Below are 23,392 nucleotides of genomic sequence, written 5' to 3' on the forward strand. Positions count from 1 at the left end.
CATTATAACATATTGTATTATTTTCTTGGAATATTTAGCTTTTTAAAAGTATCTTTATTGAGATATCTTCATGCACATACAGTCCATCCAAACTATACAGTCATTATTCACAATATCATGACATAGTTGTGCATTCCTTACCATGATCATTTTTAGAACATTTGCATCACTTCAGAAAAAGAAATAAAAAGGAAAAAACCTCATACATCCAATGCCCCTTACCTTTCCCTCTCATTGACCATTAGTATTGCAATCTAACTGATGGTTTTTACCCCTTTCCCCCACTCCATTATTTATTTATTTATTGTACTTATATTTTTTTGTTATCTATCCATGCCCTGGATAAAGGGAGCATTAGCCACAATTGCACTGTCACATTGCAAAAGCTATATAGTTACACAATCGTCTTCAAGAATCAAGGCTACTGGAATATGGTTCAGGTACTTTGCTCTACCACTCCATACGCCATATATGGAGTGTAATACACCATAAATACACCATAAACTATACAGGGATGTCTATATAATGTGTAAGAATAACCTCTAGAATGCCTTGTTGACTCTGTTTGAAATCTCTCTCAGCCACTGAAACATTATTTTGTCTCATTACTCTTTTCCCCTTTTGGTCAAGAAGGATTTCTCAATCCCATGATGCAAGGTCCCAGCTCATCCCAGGAGTCATGTCCCGTGTTGCCAGGGAGATTTATACCCCTGGGAGTCATGGCCAGGTGGGTGAGTGGAGGACAATGAGTTCACCTGCCAAAGTGTCTGATCACTTTTTCAGCTTTTTTAACAGTTGTTTGGGGGTAATGTTGACCTTCATAGCTTTAAAACTCTGAGTTTCATGTGTCACATAAATACCTGAAGTTTCAGGAAACGCTAGATTTTACACAAATAGCTCAATATCTCAGAATTTAGAAAAAGCAGTTATAACTCCTGAATATTTGTGACTGCTATAAGAGCTTATAAATTACAAACCTTTATGATAGGCTCCAACTTGATAACCCATGCTCTCAAACTTATAGTTTGTATATTATAGTTAGTCTGTATGAATAAGACATGATAATATTTGTCTTTTTGTTTCAGACATTTAGTGTCCTCAGGGTTCATTCACCTAGTTGCATGCCTCACAGCTTCATTCCTTGCTGAAGCTACTTAGTAGTCTGTTGTATGTATTCACAGTTCCCCCATTGATGTATGCTTAATCTACCTCCATCCATTGCAAATTGTGAACACTGTTGCCATAAACACCGGTGTGCAATGTACATTTGTGTCTCCACTCTCACTTCCTTTAGGTATATACATAGCAGGGGGATTGCAGGATCATAATGGCATTCCCACTCCTAGCCTTCTGTGGAGCCGCCCACTGCCCTCCAGAGGCAGAGGGCCTGCACCTCTCTATATATTCTGGATATTAAACCCCTATCTGGTATGTGGTTTCTCAATACTGTTTTTGTGGTTCTTGCCCTTCTTGTTGGAACTTTTTTTCTATAGATATGATCCACCCCAGTCAGATTTTCCCAGACCAGACAGACCCATGCCTCAGGAGGAGAGTAGCCTGTATCAAGTTTCCCTGAGGATGACACTCAGCTAGTTGTCAGACTTTTCCTGTGAATCCTCTAGACTCTGTGCTTTTCCCATCCTGCCCAGTATATGGCGCTTTCTGCCCACAGCTTCCCACCACCTTGAAGTGATACAGTGCCTTTAATATCAGCAGCTTCTCCCTGTCAGTTTTTGTGGTTGAGGCAGAGGCTGAGGTACAGGGAGGCTTGGATTGCTTCCCGTTTTCCTGCCCCTGTGGCCTGAATTCCCTAAAGAGGGGCTGCCACTTGGGCTGGGCCCTGCCCCCATTTTCTTGGGGAAAATACACCCTTTAGGGAATTGTCCCCATTCACCTATTTACTTTTTCTTTTCAGATATGCCTTAATTATACTTCTCTTGCCTGGGGCAGTGTTGAAGCCTGAGTATACTTGCAGTTCTATCTAATGAGCTGTTAAGAAGTAAAAATAAATAAATAAATAAAAAGTGACCAAAAAAAAAAAAAAGCCTTTTCAGAGGCTTTTCCAGTTCCCAAGATTTCCCAGTCAAGAGCTGGTGTTTGGTACGTGGTTGTATGTGTCCCCAGGCTCTGTGTGTCCCCTTTCCTTGGCGTCCAGCCCTTTTCCAGGATTTTTGTACTGTCCAACGCAAAATCACGTTTTTGTTTTTGTGGGATATTTCCCCCCATCAACCCTACCCCCTCTCTGCCAGGGCAAAAACTCCTAGTTCCTTTAGTTCTTACTCCAGGTTTTTCTGTGCTTAGGGCTGTTTTCAGGAGTCCAAAGTTTTTAATTAGTTCCACAGTTGGAGCTTAATTAACTTCTTGCCACTTGTAAAGTCTTATTTCCTTCAGGGAACTACCCTGTCATGCCTGTGAGGGAGGAGTGCTGGCATCTGAGGCCTGGGATTTTCACAGTTCTCTGTGGGATCCCAGCATTTACCCCTTCCAGACCGGTGTACAATGTGTCTCCAGTTATTGATAACCCCTCATCAGTTGTTCCATACAGTTCCTGACTATTTACAGGCTTCTCTGGGGGGCAGAAATTACATTCTACACCTCCCTTATGTCACTATCTTACCCTACTTCCTGCAATGTAGTATTTTTAAACTCTATCAATAAATTCAGAGTTAAATAATAGTTGGAAAAATAGTCCAAAGAATTCCTGTATACTTTTCACCCAGTTTCTTCAAAGGTTAAAATATATTTGCTTTGTTATAATAATAAACATTATAATAAATATTTATTTATAAATAGTAAGTACCCCTATGTTCTGAATTTCTTCAACCCCAACCTGTTTGGCTTTGTTCTTATATCTAAATATCAGGTTACATATATAAAACAGCCTCTCTAAATCCAGAAATAATTATCACCACTGCGGACTTTTGTGTCAGCTCTAAAAGCTTACAATCTAGGCCCCTGTTTTCTTATAAGCATTTTCTAAAGATGACCATACAATTGTTGTTTTTTTTATTTCTGGCTTATTTTGTCTCAGCGAATGTCCTACATGTTCATTCACATCGTTGCATGCCTCACGACATTGTTCCTTTTTGTAGCAGCACAACCTTTGTTTGTAAGTATACATCATCATTCACCAATCTACTTTTCCGTTAGTGCATCCTTCATTCATTGGGCATCATGTAGTGGGCCCAAAGTATACAGTCCATCAACATTCTCAATTTTAGATAGTTTCATTGTTCCCAAGAGACAGAAAACCAATAAACACACCCTCACCAAATAGGACATCTAAACCTTCTGTTAACTCTTATCCCTCATCCCATTATTTACCTCTGCTGTTGCTGTGGTCGGGCTGATGGTTTCCCTTTGAACATAATAATGCTGCTATGAACATCAGTGTGCAAATGTCTGTGTCATTGCTTTCAACTCTTCTGGGTTTATACCAAGTAGTGCTATTCTTGGGTCATAGGGCAACTTGATATTTAGTTTCCTAAAGACCTGCCAAAGAGTCTTCTGTAGTGGCTGCACCATTATACATTCCCACCAGCAGTGCATAGGTGTCCCAATTTCTCCACATACTCTCCAACATTTACAGTTTCCTGTTTGTTTAATAGCAGCCATTCTTACAGGTGTGAGGTGATAATCTCATTGTAGTTTTGGTCTGCATTTCCCTTATAGCCAGTGAAAATGAGCATCTCTTGATGTGCTTTTGAGCCATCTGTATTTGCTCTTCAGAAAAATGCCTATTCATATTTTTAGCCCATTTTGTAATTGGATTGTTTGTTTTTTTGTTATTGAGTTGTATGATTTCTTTGTATATACAGTACATCAAACTTTTGTCTGATATGTGATTTCTGAGTATTTTCTCCCATTGAGTTGGCTGCCTCTTCACCTTTTTGACAAAGTCTTTTTGAGGTGCAGAAGCGTTTGATTTTGGGGAGTTCCCATTTATCTATTTTTTTCTTTTGTTGCTTGTGGTTTGGGTGTCAAGTTTAGGAAGCTATCTCCTATTACTAGGTCTTGAAAATGTTTCCCTACATTTTCTTCTAGAAGCTTTGTGGTGCTAGTTCTTATATTTAGCTGTTTGATCCACTTTGAGTCAGTTTTTGTGTAGGGTATAAGATAGGGGCCCTCTTTTATTCTCTTGGCTATTGATATCCAGTTCTTCCATGCCCAGTTATTGAAAAGTCTATTTTGTCCCAGTTCAGAGGATTTGGGGGCCTTGTGAAAAATCAGTTGACCATAGATTTATGGTCTGTTTCTGTCTGCACTCTCGATTTGATTCCATTGGTCAGTGCTTCTGTCTTTGTGCAAGTACCATGCTGTTTTGACCACTGTGGCTTTATAATAGGTTTTAAAGTCAGAGAGTGTTAATATTCCACTTTCTCCTTGTTTTTAGAATACTTTAGCTATTCGGGGTGTCTTTCCCTTCCATATGAATTTGGTAGTTAGCTATCTAAATCTTCAAAGTAGGTTGTTGGAATTTTGATTGGTACTGTGTTGAATCTGTAGATCAATTTGGAGAGAATTGACATAACTATATTTAGCCGTCCTATCCATGAGCAGGGAATGTCTTTCTACCTATTTAGGTCTCCTTTGATTTCTCTTAGCAGTGCTACATAGTTTTCTATGTACAAGTCCTTTAGTTCCCTTGATAAGTTCATTCCTTAGTATATGATTCTTTTAGTTGCTGTTTTGAATGGAATTTTTTCTTTGACTGACTCCTCAGCTAGGTCATTGCTTGTGTATAGAAATGTTACTGATTTTTGCACATAAATTTTGCACCTTGCTTAATTTGTTTATTAGTAACTTTGCTGTAGATATCTCAGAATCTTCCAAGTATAGTATCATAACATCTGCAAATAGTGAGGGCTTTACTTCTTCCTTTCCAGTTTGGATACCTTTTATTTCTTTGTCCTGCCTCATGGCTCTAGCTAGAACTTCTAGCACAATGTTGAATAATAGTGGTGACAGAGGCATCCTTGTCTTGTACCTGATCTTGGGGGTAGGCTTTCAGTCTTTCACTATTGAGTATGATGTTGACTGTCGGTTTTAAATATATTCCCTTTATCATGTTTGATTCCTCTCTTTTGGAGTGTTTTTATCAGAAAAGGATGCTGAAAATGTCGAATGCTTTTTAGCATCAATCAAGATGATCATGTGATTTTTCTCTTTTGATTTCTTAACGTGCTGTATTACTGAAAGGTTTAGGAGGTGAAAGGGTGAGAAAGAAGGAAAGTAGACCAGGAAATTTAAAGTGAGCGAGTTTATTTCTGTGCTCCCGGGTAGAGCTCACCACATCCAAGATGGAGAGAGGTGAGTCCACACGTGGGCTTCTGCATGGGCAGCTTTTAAGGATGGAGGTCAGGTGACATCCGGAAGGGGCAGTTCATTAGTTCCAGAAGTCAGGTTGGGAGGGGTGACACAGCCTTCGCAACTCCAGTTGCAGTGCCCTTCCCCATTCCCCCGACCTAACATTCCAGCCTTTTTGTGATAATAGGGCATCGAGGTTCTTCTGGCTACTTTTTGCTATACTGGGGTGACATGGGTGATAGGCTGGGGTTGTCATGGTCAGGGGAGGGAGGAGATTAGCTATAGGAATCTGGTGAGGAGAGTAGGTGGTGGTAATGAAGCAGGAGCGTTTGGTTGGCTGCTACCCATCACAGTTCCTTTATGCGTCCCTGAAGGAAGTTGAGGAGGCAGGGAGCTAGGAGAAAAAAGAGACAGATTAGGATAACTGGTCCTACTAGCGGGAGGAGCCATGTTGCCAGGGGGTAAGAAAACCAGTCTAAGGCAGAGTTGGTTCCTTGTTTTCAGTGGTAGAGATCCTCTTTTAGTTTGTTTAAGGTTTGAATATTTTGTTCCACCAGACCTGACTCGTTGATGTAATAGCAGCATTCTTCTTAGAGGAATATGCACATTCCTCCTTTCTTGGCTGTTAGCATGTCTAAGGCCCATCGATTTTGAACAGTTACCTGGGCTAGTGAGGTAAGTTGTCATTGTAGAGAGGAGAGGGATTCTGATGTCTATTCCAGGGCTACCTGTAGTCGAGTCTCAAAGTTTTGAGAGGTTAAAATACCATGTCCCAGTGCCCCTCCTGTTGTAGCTGAGGCTGTGCCTGAGGCAGTCAGGCTGATACCTACCAGGATGGAAAGAAAGGTAGCCCTTTTGGAGCGAGGAGAGGGCAGTAGCCAAGTTAGTTCGGAGTCCCCATAGAGGGTCAGTTGAGGAACAATAGTTACGAGGAAGCATGGTCCTGGAGCAGTGGAGTTAAGGCACTTGGTAAGAGTTCCCTTACACCAGAAATATTGTTCTTTGGGGGCATGGGTGGGGTTGTGGATAGTGATGTTAGTCTGGCACTTGCTATGAAGTTTTGTTTAATTTATGGTTATGTGTGTGAGGTAGCAGGTTTTCAGGAGGTAGGAAAGGTTATCAGGCTCTGGTTCCCATAGGGGGACATTTTTTAGAGTGGTATGGCAGGAATCAGGGCTAGGATTGTGTATTTGAGTGAGATTTGTAGGGACGGCTGCCAATAGTGGCCTATTTAATGATGCACAGAGGAAGCGGTGAGTTACTTTAGGGAGTATTTGTGTTTGGTTTAGGAAAAGTAAGGTTTGTTGGAGGATTTGGAGCCACATAAGAGAGGCTGGTGAGGCAGAGGTTTGGGCGAGGTGGCTGGAGAGGCTTTGCTCAGCTCGTGAAATGTCGATAGATACCTGGGTAAGAATATTATTAATGATGGCATAGGCAGGGTCTAGAGGGATCGTGAAGAAGGTGTCTTTAATGTCCAGGACAGAATAATGAGTAGTGTGAGGAGGTATGTGTGAGAGAAGAGTATATGGATTGGGAACTACTGGGTGGATGGGGATGACAGCCTCATTAATTAGTCGGAGGTCTTGGACTAAACGGTAAGAACCGTCAGGTTTCTTGACAAGCAAGATGGGGGGGTGTTATAATGCGAATTAGTGGGTATGAGGAGTCCCTTTCCCCTTGAGCCGGTTAATGATGGGCTGGAATCCTTTCTGATGGGTTATGGAGATAGGAAACTGTGGCCTAGACGGGAGTGAGGATGGATCTTTTAGACGGATGAAAACTGGTTTATGATGGGAAGCTATTTGGGGAGTTGAGGTATTACATACTTCTGGGTTTACTAGGTGAGGTGGTAGGGGAGGAACGGGAGGGGTGGAACCCTGAGTGGAGGTGGAGGCTACACATAAGGGTAATAGTAAATCTGTTTGGGGTTTTTGTATCCAGTGAAGTGAGGCCCCCAACTTGGTGAGAAGATCCCTCCCCATTAGTGGGCTGGGGCAAGAAGTCATCACCAAGAAAGAATGTGTAATGGGGTACCCTTCTATTAAACATGTAAGTGGTCCAGTAGTTAAGGGGCGTGAAGGACAGCCATCTATGCCCATAACCGTGACCTGGGAAGGAAGGAGTTGACCTGAGTAGGAGGGGAGGACAGAAAAGGTAGCCCCTGTGTCCACTAAAAAGGAGGTACCTTGATTGTTACCCTGGGCTTGACGAGGGTGATTGGGGTCGCTGAGGCCGGGTGTCATCAGTCGTTGGTAGCCAGGCCCAGAACTGCCAGCAGTGGGTCAGGGGTTGGAAGGACGGCCCCTCCACAGCTGGGCGCCGAGGGGCAGTCACTTTTCCAATGTCCCTTTTTCCCGCAGAGAGGGCATGGTCCCTTGGGCGGTCGAGGATTGGGGCACTGGCAGGACCAGTGTCCGTCAAGGCCACATTTGAAGCACTTTCCTGGTGGTGGATTAGTCGTAGCTGACATCTTGTCGGTTGAAGTGGGCTGCAGGGCCACAACCAGGGATTAGGTTTATAAATTCGCCCTTCGGTGGTCCCGGGATTCCTTTTCCGCCCTCTCTAGTTCATCACGAGTATTAAAAATTTTAAAGGCTGTGTTTACCAGGTCACGGATAGGGGCCTGAGGGCCATCCTCAATTTTTCTAAGTTTATGCCTTATATCTGGAGCCGATTGGGATATAAAGTGTGTGGCTAAAACAGTTTTACCAGCCTCCGAGTCGGGGTCTAGGCGGGTATATTGGAAGAGGGCTTCTGTGAGGTGGTGTAGAAAAGCAGCCGGGTTTTCATCAGGACCCTGGGTAATTTCCCTTAGCTTATGGAAGTTTACTACTTTATGTGAAGCTTTCTGCATGCCGGCTATGAGGCACGTAAGCATTTTGTCCCGTCTAGTCCGCTCTTTCCTCCCCACTGGAGTATCAACCTGATATTCCCACCCTGGCTCTTGGTCTGGCACTGCCTCAGCTCCTACTGGCATGGTGTGGTCGGTTATATGCACCTGGTTAGCATGAGCCCTGGCTGCATTGAAAATGCGGTCCATTTCATCTGTAGTGAGGGAAGAAGAGCAGATTACGTGAATGTCATGCCAGGTGAGGTTGTAAGTGTTAGCTAGATACTGGAATTCTTTAGTGTAGGTAGTTGGATAGTTGGAGAAGGAGGAAGAGAAAGGCAAGATGGTGGCAGGAATGCCGCCAGCGTGGAAGGGGAGAGAGGAGGGCAAGATGGCGGCTGGGACGTCACTGGAACAGAAGGAGAAAGAGAAGGAGAAGATGGCCACTGAGATGTTGCCGAAGCAGAAATGGAGAGGGAAAGGCAAGATGGTGACTGGAGCGCCGCTGGAGGGAGGGGAGGATACAAAGGGAGGGGCGGGAGCGCAGAAGGAAAAAAGCCTGGACATAAGGAATATTGGCCCATTTGTCGTTCCTCTGGCAAAAGTTGTGGAGGTTTGTAAGGATATTAAAATTGAAAGTTCCATCCTCAGGCCAATGAGAGAGGACCTATTGCCCATACTGATGGGTCTTAAAGAAGAAAGGACTGGCCCAGGGGGTGTCGGTGTCCGAATGCCCTGAAAGTGTCGTTGGAGCTCTTACGAGCGGGGGCTCGTCTCCCCAGGAGACGTCTCACCCTGGCTTGAGGCCCTTTCAGGTTCTGGACCTGAATTTGGGAGGGAAACGAGAAGTGGGGCGTCCCCACAACTTGTCGAGTCCCGGGAAAGGGAGTGAGGCTTGCGGGCGTCCCCGTTCACCTCAGCCCTCGGAAGAGAACCTGACGTGAATTCACGATTTTCGGAGCGTAATTAATGGACAGGCTCTCTCGGAACGGTGAGACCTGGCAGCAGGGCTAGGAGGAAAGGGACTTACCCAATCTGTGCTGGATGTAGGAGTAGGCTGAAGGATCCCTTGTTGCTGGCCATGTGGAAGAAGGAGGAAAGAGAAAGCCGGGGCGCTCCTGGCCAGGCGGGCGGCACCCGTGCTCCTCTCCTGGGTTTCGGCACCAAGATGAAAGGTTTAGGAGGCGAAAGGGTGAGAAAGAAGAAAGGTACACCAGGAAATTTAAAGGGGGGGGGGTATTTCTGCGCTCCCGGGCAGAACTCACCAAACCCAAGATGGAGGGAGGTGAGTGCACACGCGGGCTTCAGCACTGGCAGCTTTTTAGGATGAAGGTCAGGTGATGTCCAGAAGGGGCAGTTCATTAGTTCCGGAAGTCAGGTCAGGAGGGGTGACACAGCCTCCGCAGCTCCAGTTGCAGTGCCTTTCCCCATTCCCCCGACCTAACAATTACATTTATTGATCTTGTCTTGAACCATTCTTGCATTCCTGGTATGAACTTGGTCATGGTGTATGTTCTAGTTTGCTAGCTGCCAGAATGCAATATACCAGAAATAGAATGGCTTTCAAAAATGGGGAATTTAATAAGTTGCTAGTTTACTGTTCTAAGGTCGAAAAAATGTCTCAATTAAAACAAGTCCATAGAAATGCCCAATCTAAAGCATCCAAGGAAAGATACCTTGATTCAAGAAAGTCGATGATGTTCAACATTTCTTTCTCAGCTAGAAGGGCACATGCGAACATGGTGGTGTCTGCTGGCTTTCTTGTGGCTCTACAAAAAGAAACTCACTCCAAAATGTTTCCTCTTTTAAAGGATTCCAGTAAGTACCTCCACCTTCAGTGTGTGAAGACACACCCCATGATAATGATCTTATCAGAAGTTACCACCTACACCTGGGTGGGTCACATCTCCATGGGAACAATCAAAGTGCTCCCACCCAGCAATATTGAATGAGGATTAAAGGACATAGTTTTTCTGGGGTCCACCACAGATTCAAACCGGTTCAGTGTATAATTCTTTTAATGTGCTGTTGGATTCGATTTGCTAATATTTTATTGAGAATTTTTACATCTGTGTTCAGTAGGAGATTGGCTTATAGTTTTCCTTTTTATAACATCCTTACCTGCTTTTGGTATCAAATGATATTAGCTTCATAGAGTGAGTTCGAGTTCCTTTTTTCCTCAATTTTTTGGAGAAGTTTGAGCAGAATTGGTGTTAATTCTTTCTGGAATGTTTGATAAAATTCCCTTGTGAAGCCATCTGGCCCTGCGCTTTTCTTTGTAAGAAAATTTTTGGTGACTGACTGAATCTCTTTACTTGTGATTGGTTTTTTGAGAACTTCTGTTTCTTCCTGAGGCAAGGTAGCTTGTTTGTGTGTCTCCAGGAATTTGTCCATTTCGTCTAAGTTGTTTAGTTTGTTGCGTATTGTTGTTCATAGTATCCTCTTATGATTTCTTTTATTTCTTCAGGGTCTGTAGTAACACGCTCGTTCTCATTTCTGATTTTGTTTATTCGCATTCTCTGTCTTTTTTTGTTTGTCAGTCTTGCTAGTGGCCCATCAATTTTATTGATTTTTCTCAGAGAACCAACTTTTGGTTTTATTGATTCTTCTTCTTGTTCTTTTGTTCTCCCACCGTTTAACTCTGCTTTGATCTTTGTTATTTCTCACTCCTATTTGCTTTGGGGTTAGTTTGCTGTTCTTTCTCAAGTTCCTGCAGGTTTGCTGTTAAGGCCTTGATTTTTGTTCTTTCTTGTTTTTTAATATAGGCATTTAAGGCAATAAAGTTCCCTCTCAGCACAGCCTTTTCCTAATCCCATATGTTCTGATAAGTTGTACTCTCATTTTCATTCATCTCCAGATAGCTACTGATTTCTCTTGCAATTTCTTCTTTGACCCACTGGTTGTTTAAGAGTGTGTCATTTAATCTCCGTGTATTTGTGAATATACGGAGCTCTTGTTCCTTGGTGGTTATTGAGACCCAGCTTCATCCCATTGTGATCAGAAAAAGTGCTTTGAATAGTTTCAGTATTTTTGAATTCATAAAGACCTGTTTTGTGCCCCAGCGTATAGTCTATCCTGGAGAATGTTCCATGAGCGCTAGAGAAGAATGTATAACCTTGTGCTTTGTGGTTCAGTGACCTATATATGTCTGTTAGGTCTAATTCATTTATCAAGTTATTTAACTTCTCTGTTTCCTTGTTGATCTTCTGTCCGGTTGTTCTATCTATAGAGGATAGTGGTGTATTGAAGTTTCCTACTATTTTTGTTGAAACATCTATTGTTTCCTTCAGTTTTGCCAATGTCTGTCTCATGTATTTTGGGGCTCCTTGATTGGGAGCATAGCCACTATGATTGTTATATCTTCTTGGTGAATTGACCCTTCAGTTACTATATCATGTCCTTCTTTGTCTCTGATAATGTCTTTACATTTAAAGGCTATTTTATCTGATATTCAAATAGCTTCTCCTGCTTTCTGTTGGTTATAACTTGCGTGGAAAATCTTTTTCCATCCTTTCACTTTCAGTCTATTTGTATTCTTATGTCTAAGATGAGTCTCTTGTAAGCAGCATATAGTTGGATTATGTTTCTCAATCCATTCTGCCAATCTGTATCTTATAATTGGTAAATTTAGTCTGTTAGCATTCAAAGTTGTTACTGAAAAGGCATTTCTTAATTGCACCATCTTATCTTTTTCATTGTATTTGTCAGACCTGTGTATTCTTTTCCCTCTTTCTCTTTGTATTCTTTAAATTACCCTAGGTGGCACTCTTCGATTCTGTGCCCTCCTCTAGACCTCTCTCACCTGTCTTTTTTTTTTCGGCTATCAGAACTCCTTTTAGTATTTCTTGTAGGGCTGGCCTCTTGTTGCCAAATTCTTTTAGGGCCTCTTTGGCTGTGAAAACTTTAATCTGTCCCTCAATTTTGAAGGACAATTTGTCTGGGTATGAAATTCTTGGCTGGAAGTCTTTCTCTTTCAGGATCTTGAATATCTCTTACCACTGCCTTCTCGCTTCCAGGGTATTAGTTGAGTAGTCTGAACTCAGTCTTACTTCATTTCCTTGTGCGTAGTAGATTGTTTTTCCTTTACCACTTTCAGGATTTTCTGCTTCTCTCCAACATTTGACATGCTGGTTAGTATGTGCCTTAGGAAAGGCCTATTTGAATTTATTGTGTTTGGAGTTCTTTGGGCTTCTTTGACTTGTATATGTATGTCCTTTTTGAGGTTAGGGAAGTTTTCCCCATTGTGTTGTCAACTACTCTTCCTAGTCCTTTATTCCTCTCTTCTCCTTCTGGGACACCAGTGATTCTTATAAATGTGCCCTTTGCCTTTCCTATCATTTCCCCGAGTTCCCATTCAATTTCTCCCATCTTCTTTACCATTTCTGTTTTGAGTCTTCGAAGTCAATTATCCTGTCCTATTTATCACTTATTCTTTCTTCTATCTCTTCAAATCTGGTGTTGTGTGCCTCTAGTATGTTTTTTATGTGGTCAGCAGTGTCTTTAATCTTTGTGATTTCTGCTATTTTTCTGTTTATTCTTTCAAAATCCTCTTTGAGCTGTTTTACTGTGTTTTTGATCTCCTTTATGTCATTTGCTATCCCACTTATTTTATTAAGTAAAAATAAGTATGAATGTCTTTGATTAGTTCCAACATCTGTGTCTCCTCTGGTGTTTTAATTTTGTCATTAGGCATGGCTGTATCTATTTGCATTTTGATATGGTTAGTGATCTGCTTTCTTCGTCGTTTATAAATATCTTGATTGACTTACTCTGGAAGTTGATTTATTTCACTGGTCTAAGGCTTTGTGTTTGTGTGATGGTTGTACAGCAGGAAACAGGGCAGTGGGTGGAGCACTGAGTATGGGGATTTGTTTTTGGGCAGATATGGGCGTAGGTTGGGGATGTTACACTGATGCTTGTGAATGTGGACGCCCAGCGTTCAGGGAGGATGTAGCTGTGCGGTTGCAGTGGTCTGGGGAGATAACCCTGGTGTGTGCTGGTCTAAGGTACAGGGCCCTTTGTGTGCATATGTAGAGCTGTGGCAGCAGGTTGGTGTTACACCTTCATGGTTTGGGGGCAGATGTGCCCAGGCTGTGCAGGTCAGCACTTTCTCAGAGATGGAAAGTGAGGCTGAGAGCTGTGTGCATGCATGGTTCTGGGACTGCTGTAAAGTGCAATTCCCAGAGCTGAATCATGTGTTTGGTGGTTTGTGTGCATGTGTGGGCCTGGGAGTGCTGTAAATGGATGTGCTGAGTTCACTGAGGTTGGGGTGAGGCTGTATGCACTGGCAGCAGCCTGCATGGAAAAGGGAGGGGGTGGTAGTGCTTGGGAGGAGTGCAGGGGAGATTGGTTGGGCTACGCTTGGGGTGGGGGCGTGTTGCAGGTATGTCCACTGGTGGCTGGTGTTGTAGAGGCGCTTGGAGTGTGGGGGAATGGGAGCAGGTGATGAGGTTCAGGTGCATGGGGTGTCAGGCGAGTCGCCGGTCATGGGGTTGTGTTGGTGAGGGTAGCGTGCTGAAAGAATGCGACCTGGCTTACTTCCTTGTCCTGTGTTCCTGTCCATACACTCCCGTGGATTCTGCACCTCTGTGCCAGGCTCCAGCTTTCTGCTTCTCACTTCCTTGGCCTCTGCAACCATGGCTGCTGCATGTGGTGCAGAAGGCTCTCCCAGGTCAGTTGTACTCCTGAATTGCCACCTCAGATGCCCCCCGTCTGTTCTCTAACTTTTCTGTGGAGCAGGGCTAATCTGAAAGTACTCTAGTCGGACATCTTCCCAGAAGTTCTCTGAAATATTTTTTGAGAAGTGACAGAGCTGATGCAAACAAATGTTTTGAAATTCAGAAAGAAAATGCCCCTGGGAAAGCTGCTTTAAACCAGAAATCAAAATACCAGTAGGCGCCAACCCCATGCCTTCCTAGAGGTTTCTGGACCCATTGGCCTTTTCTTGAGTCATAGTATCTCTCCCTGGATGTCATAGTTTGGACATTTTTATGTCCTTAGAACTGTAAACTTGCAACTTAATAAATTCCCTTTTTAAAATCTAACCCATTTCTGGTATATTGCATTTCCAGCAGCATTACCAAACTAGACAGCATGAGGAAAAATGTTGTTACTTATGGGAAAGAAACAAGCAAAAATCCCTTTGAATCAAAATCATCACACTAAAATGGATATGGTACTGCTCTATATTACTTTATGTATTAGTTCTGCTAAGTATTTGATGCTTTGATGTAGAGGACAACTTAGTGACTCAAATTATTATTTAAAAAATTTAAAACTAAGAAAACTATGAAACATTTTAAACATAAAAGTACAAAGAATAATGTGAAAGATAACTCTGTAACCTCTATGGAAATGAGAGATGTTAACATTTGCCTTATTTGTTTCAGGTCTTTAAGATTTTTTCTTAAAAAAAAAAAAAATAAAGCCTCAAAATCCATGCCTTGCCCATCTTCGCTCCTCTACCATCTTGAAGTTGGTGGATAATATTCTATGCCTGTTTTTGTGCTTTACTTGTACTATATGTATATGTTTACATGCAATATATAAAATATATTTCTTACAGTATTTAAGATTTCATTTGCCTTTTCAATTAACTTTATTCATTTATCATGTTTTAAAGATTTACCTATGAATTATACATCTAGTTCACCAATTTTAAATGTTGCATTCTCTTATAAATTGTGGATTAATAAACCATAGTTTGTTTATTGCTGATTAGCCAGACAGTTGTTTTCAGGTTCCTACAATTACAAATACTGATGCCATGAGCGTTCTTGTACATGTCTCTCTGCGCCAAAGTTTGAGAATTTTTGACACCTAGAAATAGTATTGCTGTGTCATGTATACTGTCAACCTTACTAGGAATTGGCAGATTGCTTTTCAGTGTGCTTGGTTGAATTTATATTCCTACTAACAATCATTCTACCTGTATTAGTTAGGGTTCTCTAGAGAAACTGAATCAACAGGGAACAGTTGCAAATATAAAATTTATAAAAGTGTCTCATGTGACCGTAGGAACGCAGAGTCCAAAATCCACAGGGCAGGCTGCGAAGCCGATGACTCCGATGGATGGCCTGGATGAACTCCACAGGAGAGGCTCACCAGCCAAAGCAGGAATGGAACCTGTCTCCTCTGAGTCCTCCTTAAAAGGCTTCCCATGATTGCATTTAGCATCACTAATTGCAGAAGACACTCCCCTTTGGCTGATTACAAATGGAATCAGCTGTGGATGTAGCTGACGTGTTCATGACCCAATCCTATGAAATGTCCTCATTGCAACAGACAGGCCAGCGCTTGCCCAATCAGATAAACAGGTACCACAACTTGGCCAAGTTGACACCTGTCCCTAACCATGACACTACCCCACCCCCATTCTTGTAAACACGTGGTCTTAGAGACTGAAACTACAAACAATAAACAAAAATAAAATCCTTGGTTTTTTTTTTTTTTTTTTTAATATTAAAAACCTATAGAAGGAATAGAAGGGAACTTCCTTACATGAAAAGAGAAATATGAAAAACCACAATTGACCTCATCCTCAATGGGGAGAAACTGAAAACTTTCCGTCTAAGATCAGGAACAAGACAAGGATGCCCGCTGTCACCTTTGTTATCAGCATTGTGATGGTAGTTCTAGCCAAAGCAATCAGACAAAAAAAAAGAAATAAAAGGCATCCAAATTGGAAAGGAAGAAGTAAAATTCTCAGTTTGCAGATGACATGATACTGTATGTTGAAAATACTGAAAAACTTACAGTAAAGCTATAGTGAATAAATGAGTACAACTTAGTTGTCTTGATAAAAATATCTGACACAGTTTTAAATAGCTTTTGCAGCTTATTCAGGTGATGGAGTATCTGGACCTCTTGGTGCATTTTGTGGAACACCATGAAATAATTGATATATTCTGTCATACTTCCAAGAAACATTTTGAGTAGCAAAAATATGCCTGTGTAATGTTAAGATATAAAACCACAACCAAGTATACCAAACAAGAAGCTGAAAACTAGGCATAATTTATTACCTCGCCGTTTTTTTCCATTAATGTTAATTTGTTGCTATTGCATTTGTTTATAAATTGTTCATATTTTTGCTCTGTTATATGCTAGCTCCCACTAGCAAAATATGTCCAGAGATAGCGAAAGTTAGTGGAAAAATATTTGAAAACTTAAAACTAAGTAAATTCTGCTAATTTCTGTGTAAGTGTGTGAAGACTTTTGTATTCAATTTTATTGGTAGAAAATTTAGCTCCATTGACTAAGCAGCAGTATTTTGTGGAGAACCTGTCTTCTAAGCTCTTGACTTAGAATACTGGCTCTTCTGCGGAGATCTCTTAGTACCTGCTATTAACTAATCTCTAGGAGCATAGATAGGGTATCTTCACTTTCTTCTTGGATGATTTAAATGAGTACTTTGACTCTTCTAATTTATTTTCTTATACTCTAATCTGTTTTCTTCTTTAAATCAGGTGTGAAAGTGACATAGAATGATAAAAACTTTTTTTATTAGGGTCTTACTATTTTAGAGTTAGATGACACTGTTGCCATCTACTTTAATATCCTACTAAGGACAGGAATTCCATTATATGTTGGTTGACCATATATATACTTTATCTTTCAAATTCGGACAATTTTGAGAATGAAAAGAGTAGGAAAAGTGCTAAACAGGGTACAATCCTCAAAGAACAGTTGTTAAGGGAGATTGTCCTGGAAAAAAAAAACAGGTATATGACGACCCCTATATATGTACCAGCTTTGCCAGATAATCACCTAAACTTTTCCTGAAAGTATTTGTTGCCTTACAGAAAATCTAGTGCTTTGGGTATAAAAAGTTCTTTTATTGAACTGACATTTCTCTTCTTACAACTACTAATTCTTATTCTCAGTTCTGCTCTCTGATACTAAATATAGTCCAAATATGATACTACACAAAATATAACAGATATTTATATATATGTACACACACAAGTTTAAAAATGTTTTTTTTTTCTGTGTCAAATTCTTGTAGTTTTCTCTCTGTAGCTACTACCCCTATGCCCAAATTAAATGAAAAAAAAAAAAAAAAAAACCCATGCTAATGGCTTAATCACTAAGCTCTGGTACAGGGCACTAGTTGCCGAAGAGCAATTTAAAGCACATCTGCATATATGTAGTGTGGTACTTTTAGAAAACATTTGAGGTCTCAACAAAACTTTCAGTTAGTATATTAATGGATATATATTTTTAACCTTAAAGATGAAATGAATGGCTATACAATAGGAAACATTATGGAAGGTACAGCTTCCTACTAGAGTTAATCATAATGCTTGCAGGTTTGTTATCATAACACACTCAGTAGTCTGTGAGGACATATTATCAGGTACTATGAAAACATTCTTCAAGCCATCTTTTTTTCCTGCAGGATGAAAAATAGTAGTTCAGTATTATCATCGCCCTGGTCACTATACTAAAGCCATAAAAATCTATTCATAGACTCCATATTTACATATTTGTCTACTAGCTAAAATGTATTTGTAACCCCAACACCAGTACTTGCAGCACTTTTGCACTCATTTGGGACATGCAAGGAATGGCAAAAAATTTGGATTATCTCATTTATATGTTCCCAGCTGAGGTCAAACAAGGCAACAGTGCTCTTTTCAGCTCTCACATTATAAACAAGTATCCTTTTTGCATTCTAGTTAGTGCTGTGGTTTTGTTTTCTTGTTGATGATTTTGCTGTTTCAAGTGGCCAGTAGTCATGGTGATGAAGTGTGATATTTAATGTTCATGAGTGCAAAAAGGCTGTGATGTGCCTTATGGAGAAAATAGATGTGTTAGACATAAGCTTTGTTGAGACATGAGCTGTAGTGCTGTTAGCTGTGAGTTCCATGCTGATGAATCAATGATATGTATTAAGTAAGGTGTTCTTTACGCAGAAACAGATATAAAATAGGTTTATATAATGAAATTGTCTGAAATTGAGGGTGTTGATGGATTGTAAAATTTGGGCATTATACTTAATGCCTGATAAATGCATTTTTATCAGGTGGCTGAAGGATGCATTGAGAAGTAGATTGATGAACAATGATATATATGTATGATTGAATATTGTGCTCCTACAAAAAGGAATGAAGTTGTGAGGCATGCAACATTGTGAATGAACCTGTGGAAAGTTGGGTGAGGTAAAATAAGCCAGAAACAAAAGAACAGTTATTGTATGGTCTCCTTTAGAAAATGCTTGTAAGAAAACAGGGGCCAAGATTGTAAGCTCTTATAGCAGTCACATTTAGTCTGCAGTGTTAATAATTATGTCTGGATTTTGAGAGACTGTTTTACATATATAACCCGGTATTTAGAGATAAAAATGAAGCCAGTCAGGTCTGGATTAAGGTCATTTAGAACACAGGGGTAAGGAAGACATTATCTATATTTTAGAACCTCACCTACTCTTTGAGACCAAAGGAAGAAGAATGGTTTATTTTGTCCAGAACCTAAATTTTCTGTAACTCGTAATCTAACTCAACCTGTGTGGATAGATCATTTAAACAGTCCAAATACAGGGAACCCACAGAAAAAGAATGAGGGCCTTTAATCCTATGTAGCTTAATGTAATGCCTAGATACATTTTAGAATTTATTAAGCGGATAATAAAAAAGTGTTGGCAAAGTCCCTTGAGGGATGGGAGGAAAAATATGGAACTATAAACTATACCATCAGGGAATCCTCTGAGACTTATAGCAACACAAACATTAGGGACACCCAAATCAATAGGCCAAGCCCCTGATCTTGTGGCTTACTCTTGTGAAGCTTATGTAGGTAGCAGAGAAGCTTAGCATACCTGTGGGTATTCCTAAGAATTACTTTTGGAATACCTCTTTTGTTGTTCATATGTGGCTCAAGTTGTGTAAGCCCAACTCTGCAAGTGAAATCATTGGCCTCCCCACTACATGGAGCATGACACCCAGGGGTGAAAGTTTCCCTGGTAGCATGGGGGATGACTCCCAGGGAAAGGTCTGGTCCTAGCACTGTGGAATCAACAATGCCATCCTGACCAAAAGGGGGAAAAGAAGTGTAGCAAATAAGGTATCTGTGGCTGAGAGAGTTCAAATAGAGTCGAGAGGCTACTCTGGATGTCATTCTTACACAAGCTTCAGTTAGATATTGCTGCCTATCAAAACTTGCCAAACTGCAGCCAACACCATTCCAGCCAATCCTAAAGAACCTCTACAGCAATATATAAGATTCTGCAAAGGTTCCATGCAGTAAATCAACTTTCCAGAAACCTACAACCTCCAGATGGGTCCCTGGACCAGATAAATCCTGAAACCTAGAGGGCCCAGCTTCTCCAGAACATTAGCTAGTTCCATCTCCCTACCCCATATTACTGACAACCTCTTCCAACATGAAAAAGTTAGAATGGGCATAGCCCAAATACCCCTAAAGAGTGGGATAGAAAGATTAAAAGTGGTGGTGGAGTATTACAGAGAAGGTAGGGTTTAACAAATGAGTATGATTTTTGAATGAGTATATTGATATTTCTTTTAGTATCTAGTATCTTAGAGCAGCTAGAAGTAAAAACCTAAAATTGTATAATTATAACTCATCCCAAACTCTGAAATCTGTTCTACAACTAATTATTGTGCTGTGCTTTGAAATTTATTGCTTTTTTTCACACCAAAAAATCGATTGTGATGATAAAAAAAATATTCCTTCTAGCCTCTAATGTTCTGTAGCAGGTAGAAGGAAAAATCTGAGATGATGGTACGGTAGCCCATGACACAAACTCTGAGAACTGTCCTCTATTTGTTTAAGAGTGCTTTGAAAATTACTGCTTTTTTCTCTCTTTGCTTTGTATATATGTTATATTATACAATAAAAAAAAAGTAAAATAAAAATGAGGTTATGTATTGATTGGTTGACAAAACTGTTGTGAGCAGAGGCTGGCAGGAACCTAATTCTCTATTTCCCCTAGGAATGATGGTTCAGTATTCACTAATTGGTCACGGTGACTTTATAGAACACAATTTCTGTGAATAATGAGAATGCACTGCACATTAATGTTTTATTTTTCCTTTTTTCTTGTAGCTTCATAATGAAGAGGATAATTCAGAATCATCTGCTATAGAGCAGCCATCAACCTCAAACCCAGCACCACGGGTTGTACAGACAACTCCTTCAGCACCAGGCCTTGAAACGGACTCTTCTCCTCCACCGTATAGTAGTATTACTGTGGAAGTACCTACAACTTCAGGTATTTTTTTTTATTTCACTAGGAAACAAGTAGTAAAGTTTTTTTAATTTTTTACTATTAACCATTATCTTTGACTTTTTGTGCTAGTCTTGATTATCTAGTTTGCATTTTATCAAGGCTTTCTGCTTTCTTCTTTTTAAAAAAATTTTTTTTATTGTGAAATATAACATATATTCAAAAAACCAATAAATTTCAAAGTACATTTTAACAAGTACTTATAGAGAAGATTTCAAAGTTAGGTATGGATTATAGATGTACAATTTCAGGTTTTTCCTTTTAGCTGCTCCAAGATACTGAAGACTGAAAGAGTGGTAATGTTTTTAATAGTTCAGTTTTTTACCAGTATGCTTTTATATAATTATCAAGTCTGTTTATGGGCTTTTTTGGATTTAAGATTTAAAAAAAAAATTCCTTTTCCAAGGATAGTTTGTAAAATATTAACTTTATATATTACTTATCCCATATTGTTGCATTTTTTTAAAAATTAATTTAAAAGTATAGCTTATTGAACCGGAAACAGTGCAGAACAGCTCCCGGGGCCACGGCAGGGACCGGACACACAGTGCACCCCAGTCTGGATTGGTTGGTCTGGCTGCGAGAATCCGCTGCGGTGAGTTCCCCGAGTGGCACGCGCTTCCCCGGGCCGCGGCGGCTGGTGGCTGGCGCCCCTCCCTCCCTCCTTCCCGGACGGGCTGGGAGTCTCGGAGAGGCGAGTTTCCCAAGCAGCGGCAGCTGGCGGCTGACACGCCTCCCCCGCGGGTGGCTTCCCTGACTGGCTACAAGTCTGGGATTGGTGAGTTTCCCAGGCCGTGGAGGCCGGCGACTGGTGCCCCTCCCCCACAGGCGGCTTCCCGGTCCGGCTACGAGTCTCGGATTGGCGAGTTTCCAAACCACAGCTGGCGCCCCTCCCCCACAGGCGGCTACCCGGAGGGAAAGGAAAGAGTCTCCAAACAGTAGCGGGGACTGAGCCCAACCAAACACCAATAGTGGCGTTAATGGACAAATTCTGACTACTAGAAGTAGACCCCCAGCTCAGGCGAAACTGATCAAGGCGGAAGTCGCCTATTGGGCTAACTGAAAAAGAGGAAAGGGGGCGAAACAGAGCCTTCTGTGGCTGTTTCTACGGAGGCTCGGTTGCGTCTGGGCTCAGCGCCGGGATTACACAAGGTGCCACTGCCCCAAACACAGAAACAAGCTGGTTTCAGGGAGTTCTACCACATGAACCTTCCCCACGGGAGGGGTGAAACGTAACTCAGGTGGAGTCCCTCTTTCAGGGAATTCAGATCCCAGGACTTCGCAATTTGAAGCCATTAAAACCAGCCTACAACCTTTCCTCTGTCTCCACCATGCCCCCAGCAGGGAGAGCCTTTCAAAGTTAAAGGAGCCACAACATCTTTTGCTGGTGGGATCCACAGACACACAAGTGCCACATACTGGGTAGGATAAGAAAAACAGAGCCCAGAGACTTCACGGGAAAGTCTTTCAACCTGCTGGGTCTCACACTCAGGGAAATCTGATTAAATGTCCAGACGCCAGCAAAAAGTAACAAATCACACCAGGAAAATTGAAGATATGGCCCAAAGGAACAAACCAATAGTTCAAATGAGATACAGGAGCTGAGACAACTAATTCTGAATATAAGAACAAAAATGGAAAACCTCTTCAAAAACCAAATCAATAAATTGAGGGATGACATGAAGAAGGCAAGGGATGAACAAAAAGAAGAAATGGAAAGTCTGAAAAAACAAATCACAGAACTTATGAGAATGAAAGATACAGTAGAAGAGATGAAAACAATGGAAACCTACAATGGTAGATTTCAAGAGACAGAGGTTAGAATTAGTGAACTGGAGGATGGAACATCTGAAATCCAAAAGGAAACAGAAACTATAGGGAAAAGAATGGAAAAATTTGAGCAGGGGCTCAGGGAATTGAATGATAATATGAAGTGCACAAATATACGTGTTGTGGGTGTCCCAGAAGGAGAAGAGAAGGGAAAAGGAGGAGAAAAACTAATGGAAGAAATTTTCACTGAAAATTTCCCAACTCTTATGAAAGACCTAAAATTACAGATCCAAGAAGTGCAGCGCACACCAAAGAGAATAGATCCAAATAGACGTTCTCCAAGACACTTACTAGTCAGAATGTCAGAGGTCAAAGAGAAAGAGAGGATCTTGAAAGCAGCAAGAGAAAAGCAGTCCATCACATACAAGGGAAACCAAATAAGACTATGTGTAGATTTCTTAGCAGAAACCATGGAGGCAAGAAGACAGTGGGATGATATATTTAAATTACTAAGAGAGAAAAACTGCCAACCAAGAATTCTATACCTAGCAAAATTGTCTTTCAAAAATGAGGGAGAAATTAAAACATTTTCAGACAAAAAGTCACTGAGAGAATTTGTGACCAAGAGACCAGCTCTGTAAGAAATACTAAAGGAAGCACTAGAATCAGATACAAAGACAGAAGAGAGAGGTATGGAGAAGAGTGTAGAAAGAAGGAAAATTAGATATGATATATATAATACAAAAGGCAAAATGGTAGAGGAAAGTATTACCCAAACAGTAATAACACTAAATGTTAATGGACTGAATTCCCCAATCAAAAGACATAGACTGGCAGAATGGATTAAAAAACAGGATCCTTCTATATGCTGTCTACGGGAAACACATCTTAGTCCCAAAGATAAACATAGGTTGAAAGTGAAAGGTTGGGAAAAGATATATCATGCAAATAACAACCAGAAAAGAGCAGGAGTGGCTATACTAATATCCAACAAATTAGGCTTCAAATGTAAAACAGTTAAAAGAGACAAAGAAGGATACTATCTACTAATAAAATGAACAATTAAACAAGAAGACATAACAATCATAAATATTTACGCACCGAACCAGAATGCCCCAAAATACGTGAGGAATACACTGCAAATACTGAAAAGGGAAATAGACACATCTACCATAATAGTTAGAGACTTAAATTCGCCACTCTCATCAATGGACAGAACATCTAGACAGAGGATCAAT

The 23,392-nt window shown here is 40.9% G+C and overlaps 1 protein-coding gene across 1 annotated transcript in view; it reads left to right on the forward strand.

Annotated features, from left to right (window-relative positions):
• Window positions 1-23,392, forward strand: part of NDFIP2 (Nedd4 family interacting protein 2) — a 93,257-nt gene that overhangs the window by 26,766 nt on the left and 43,099 nt on the right. Inside the window, exon 2 of the mRNA XM_077158508.1 lies at window positions 20,204-20,369. Within this exon, the coding sequence (XP_077014623.1) occupies window positions 20,204-20,369 (166 nt within the window). The remainder of the gene's footprint in view (window positions 1-20,203; window positions 20,370-23,392) is intronic.

Source organism: Tamandua tetradactyla, chromosome 4 (genome assembly GCF_023851605.1).
Source record: "Tamandua tetradactyla isolate mTamTet1 chromosome 4, mTamTet1.pri, whole genome shotgun sequence".
In the NCBI taxonomy this organism is placed as follows: domain Eukaryota; kingdom Metazoa; phylum Chordata; class Mammalia; order Pilosa; family Myrmecophagidae; genus Tamandua; species Tamandua tetradactyla.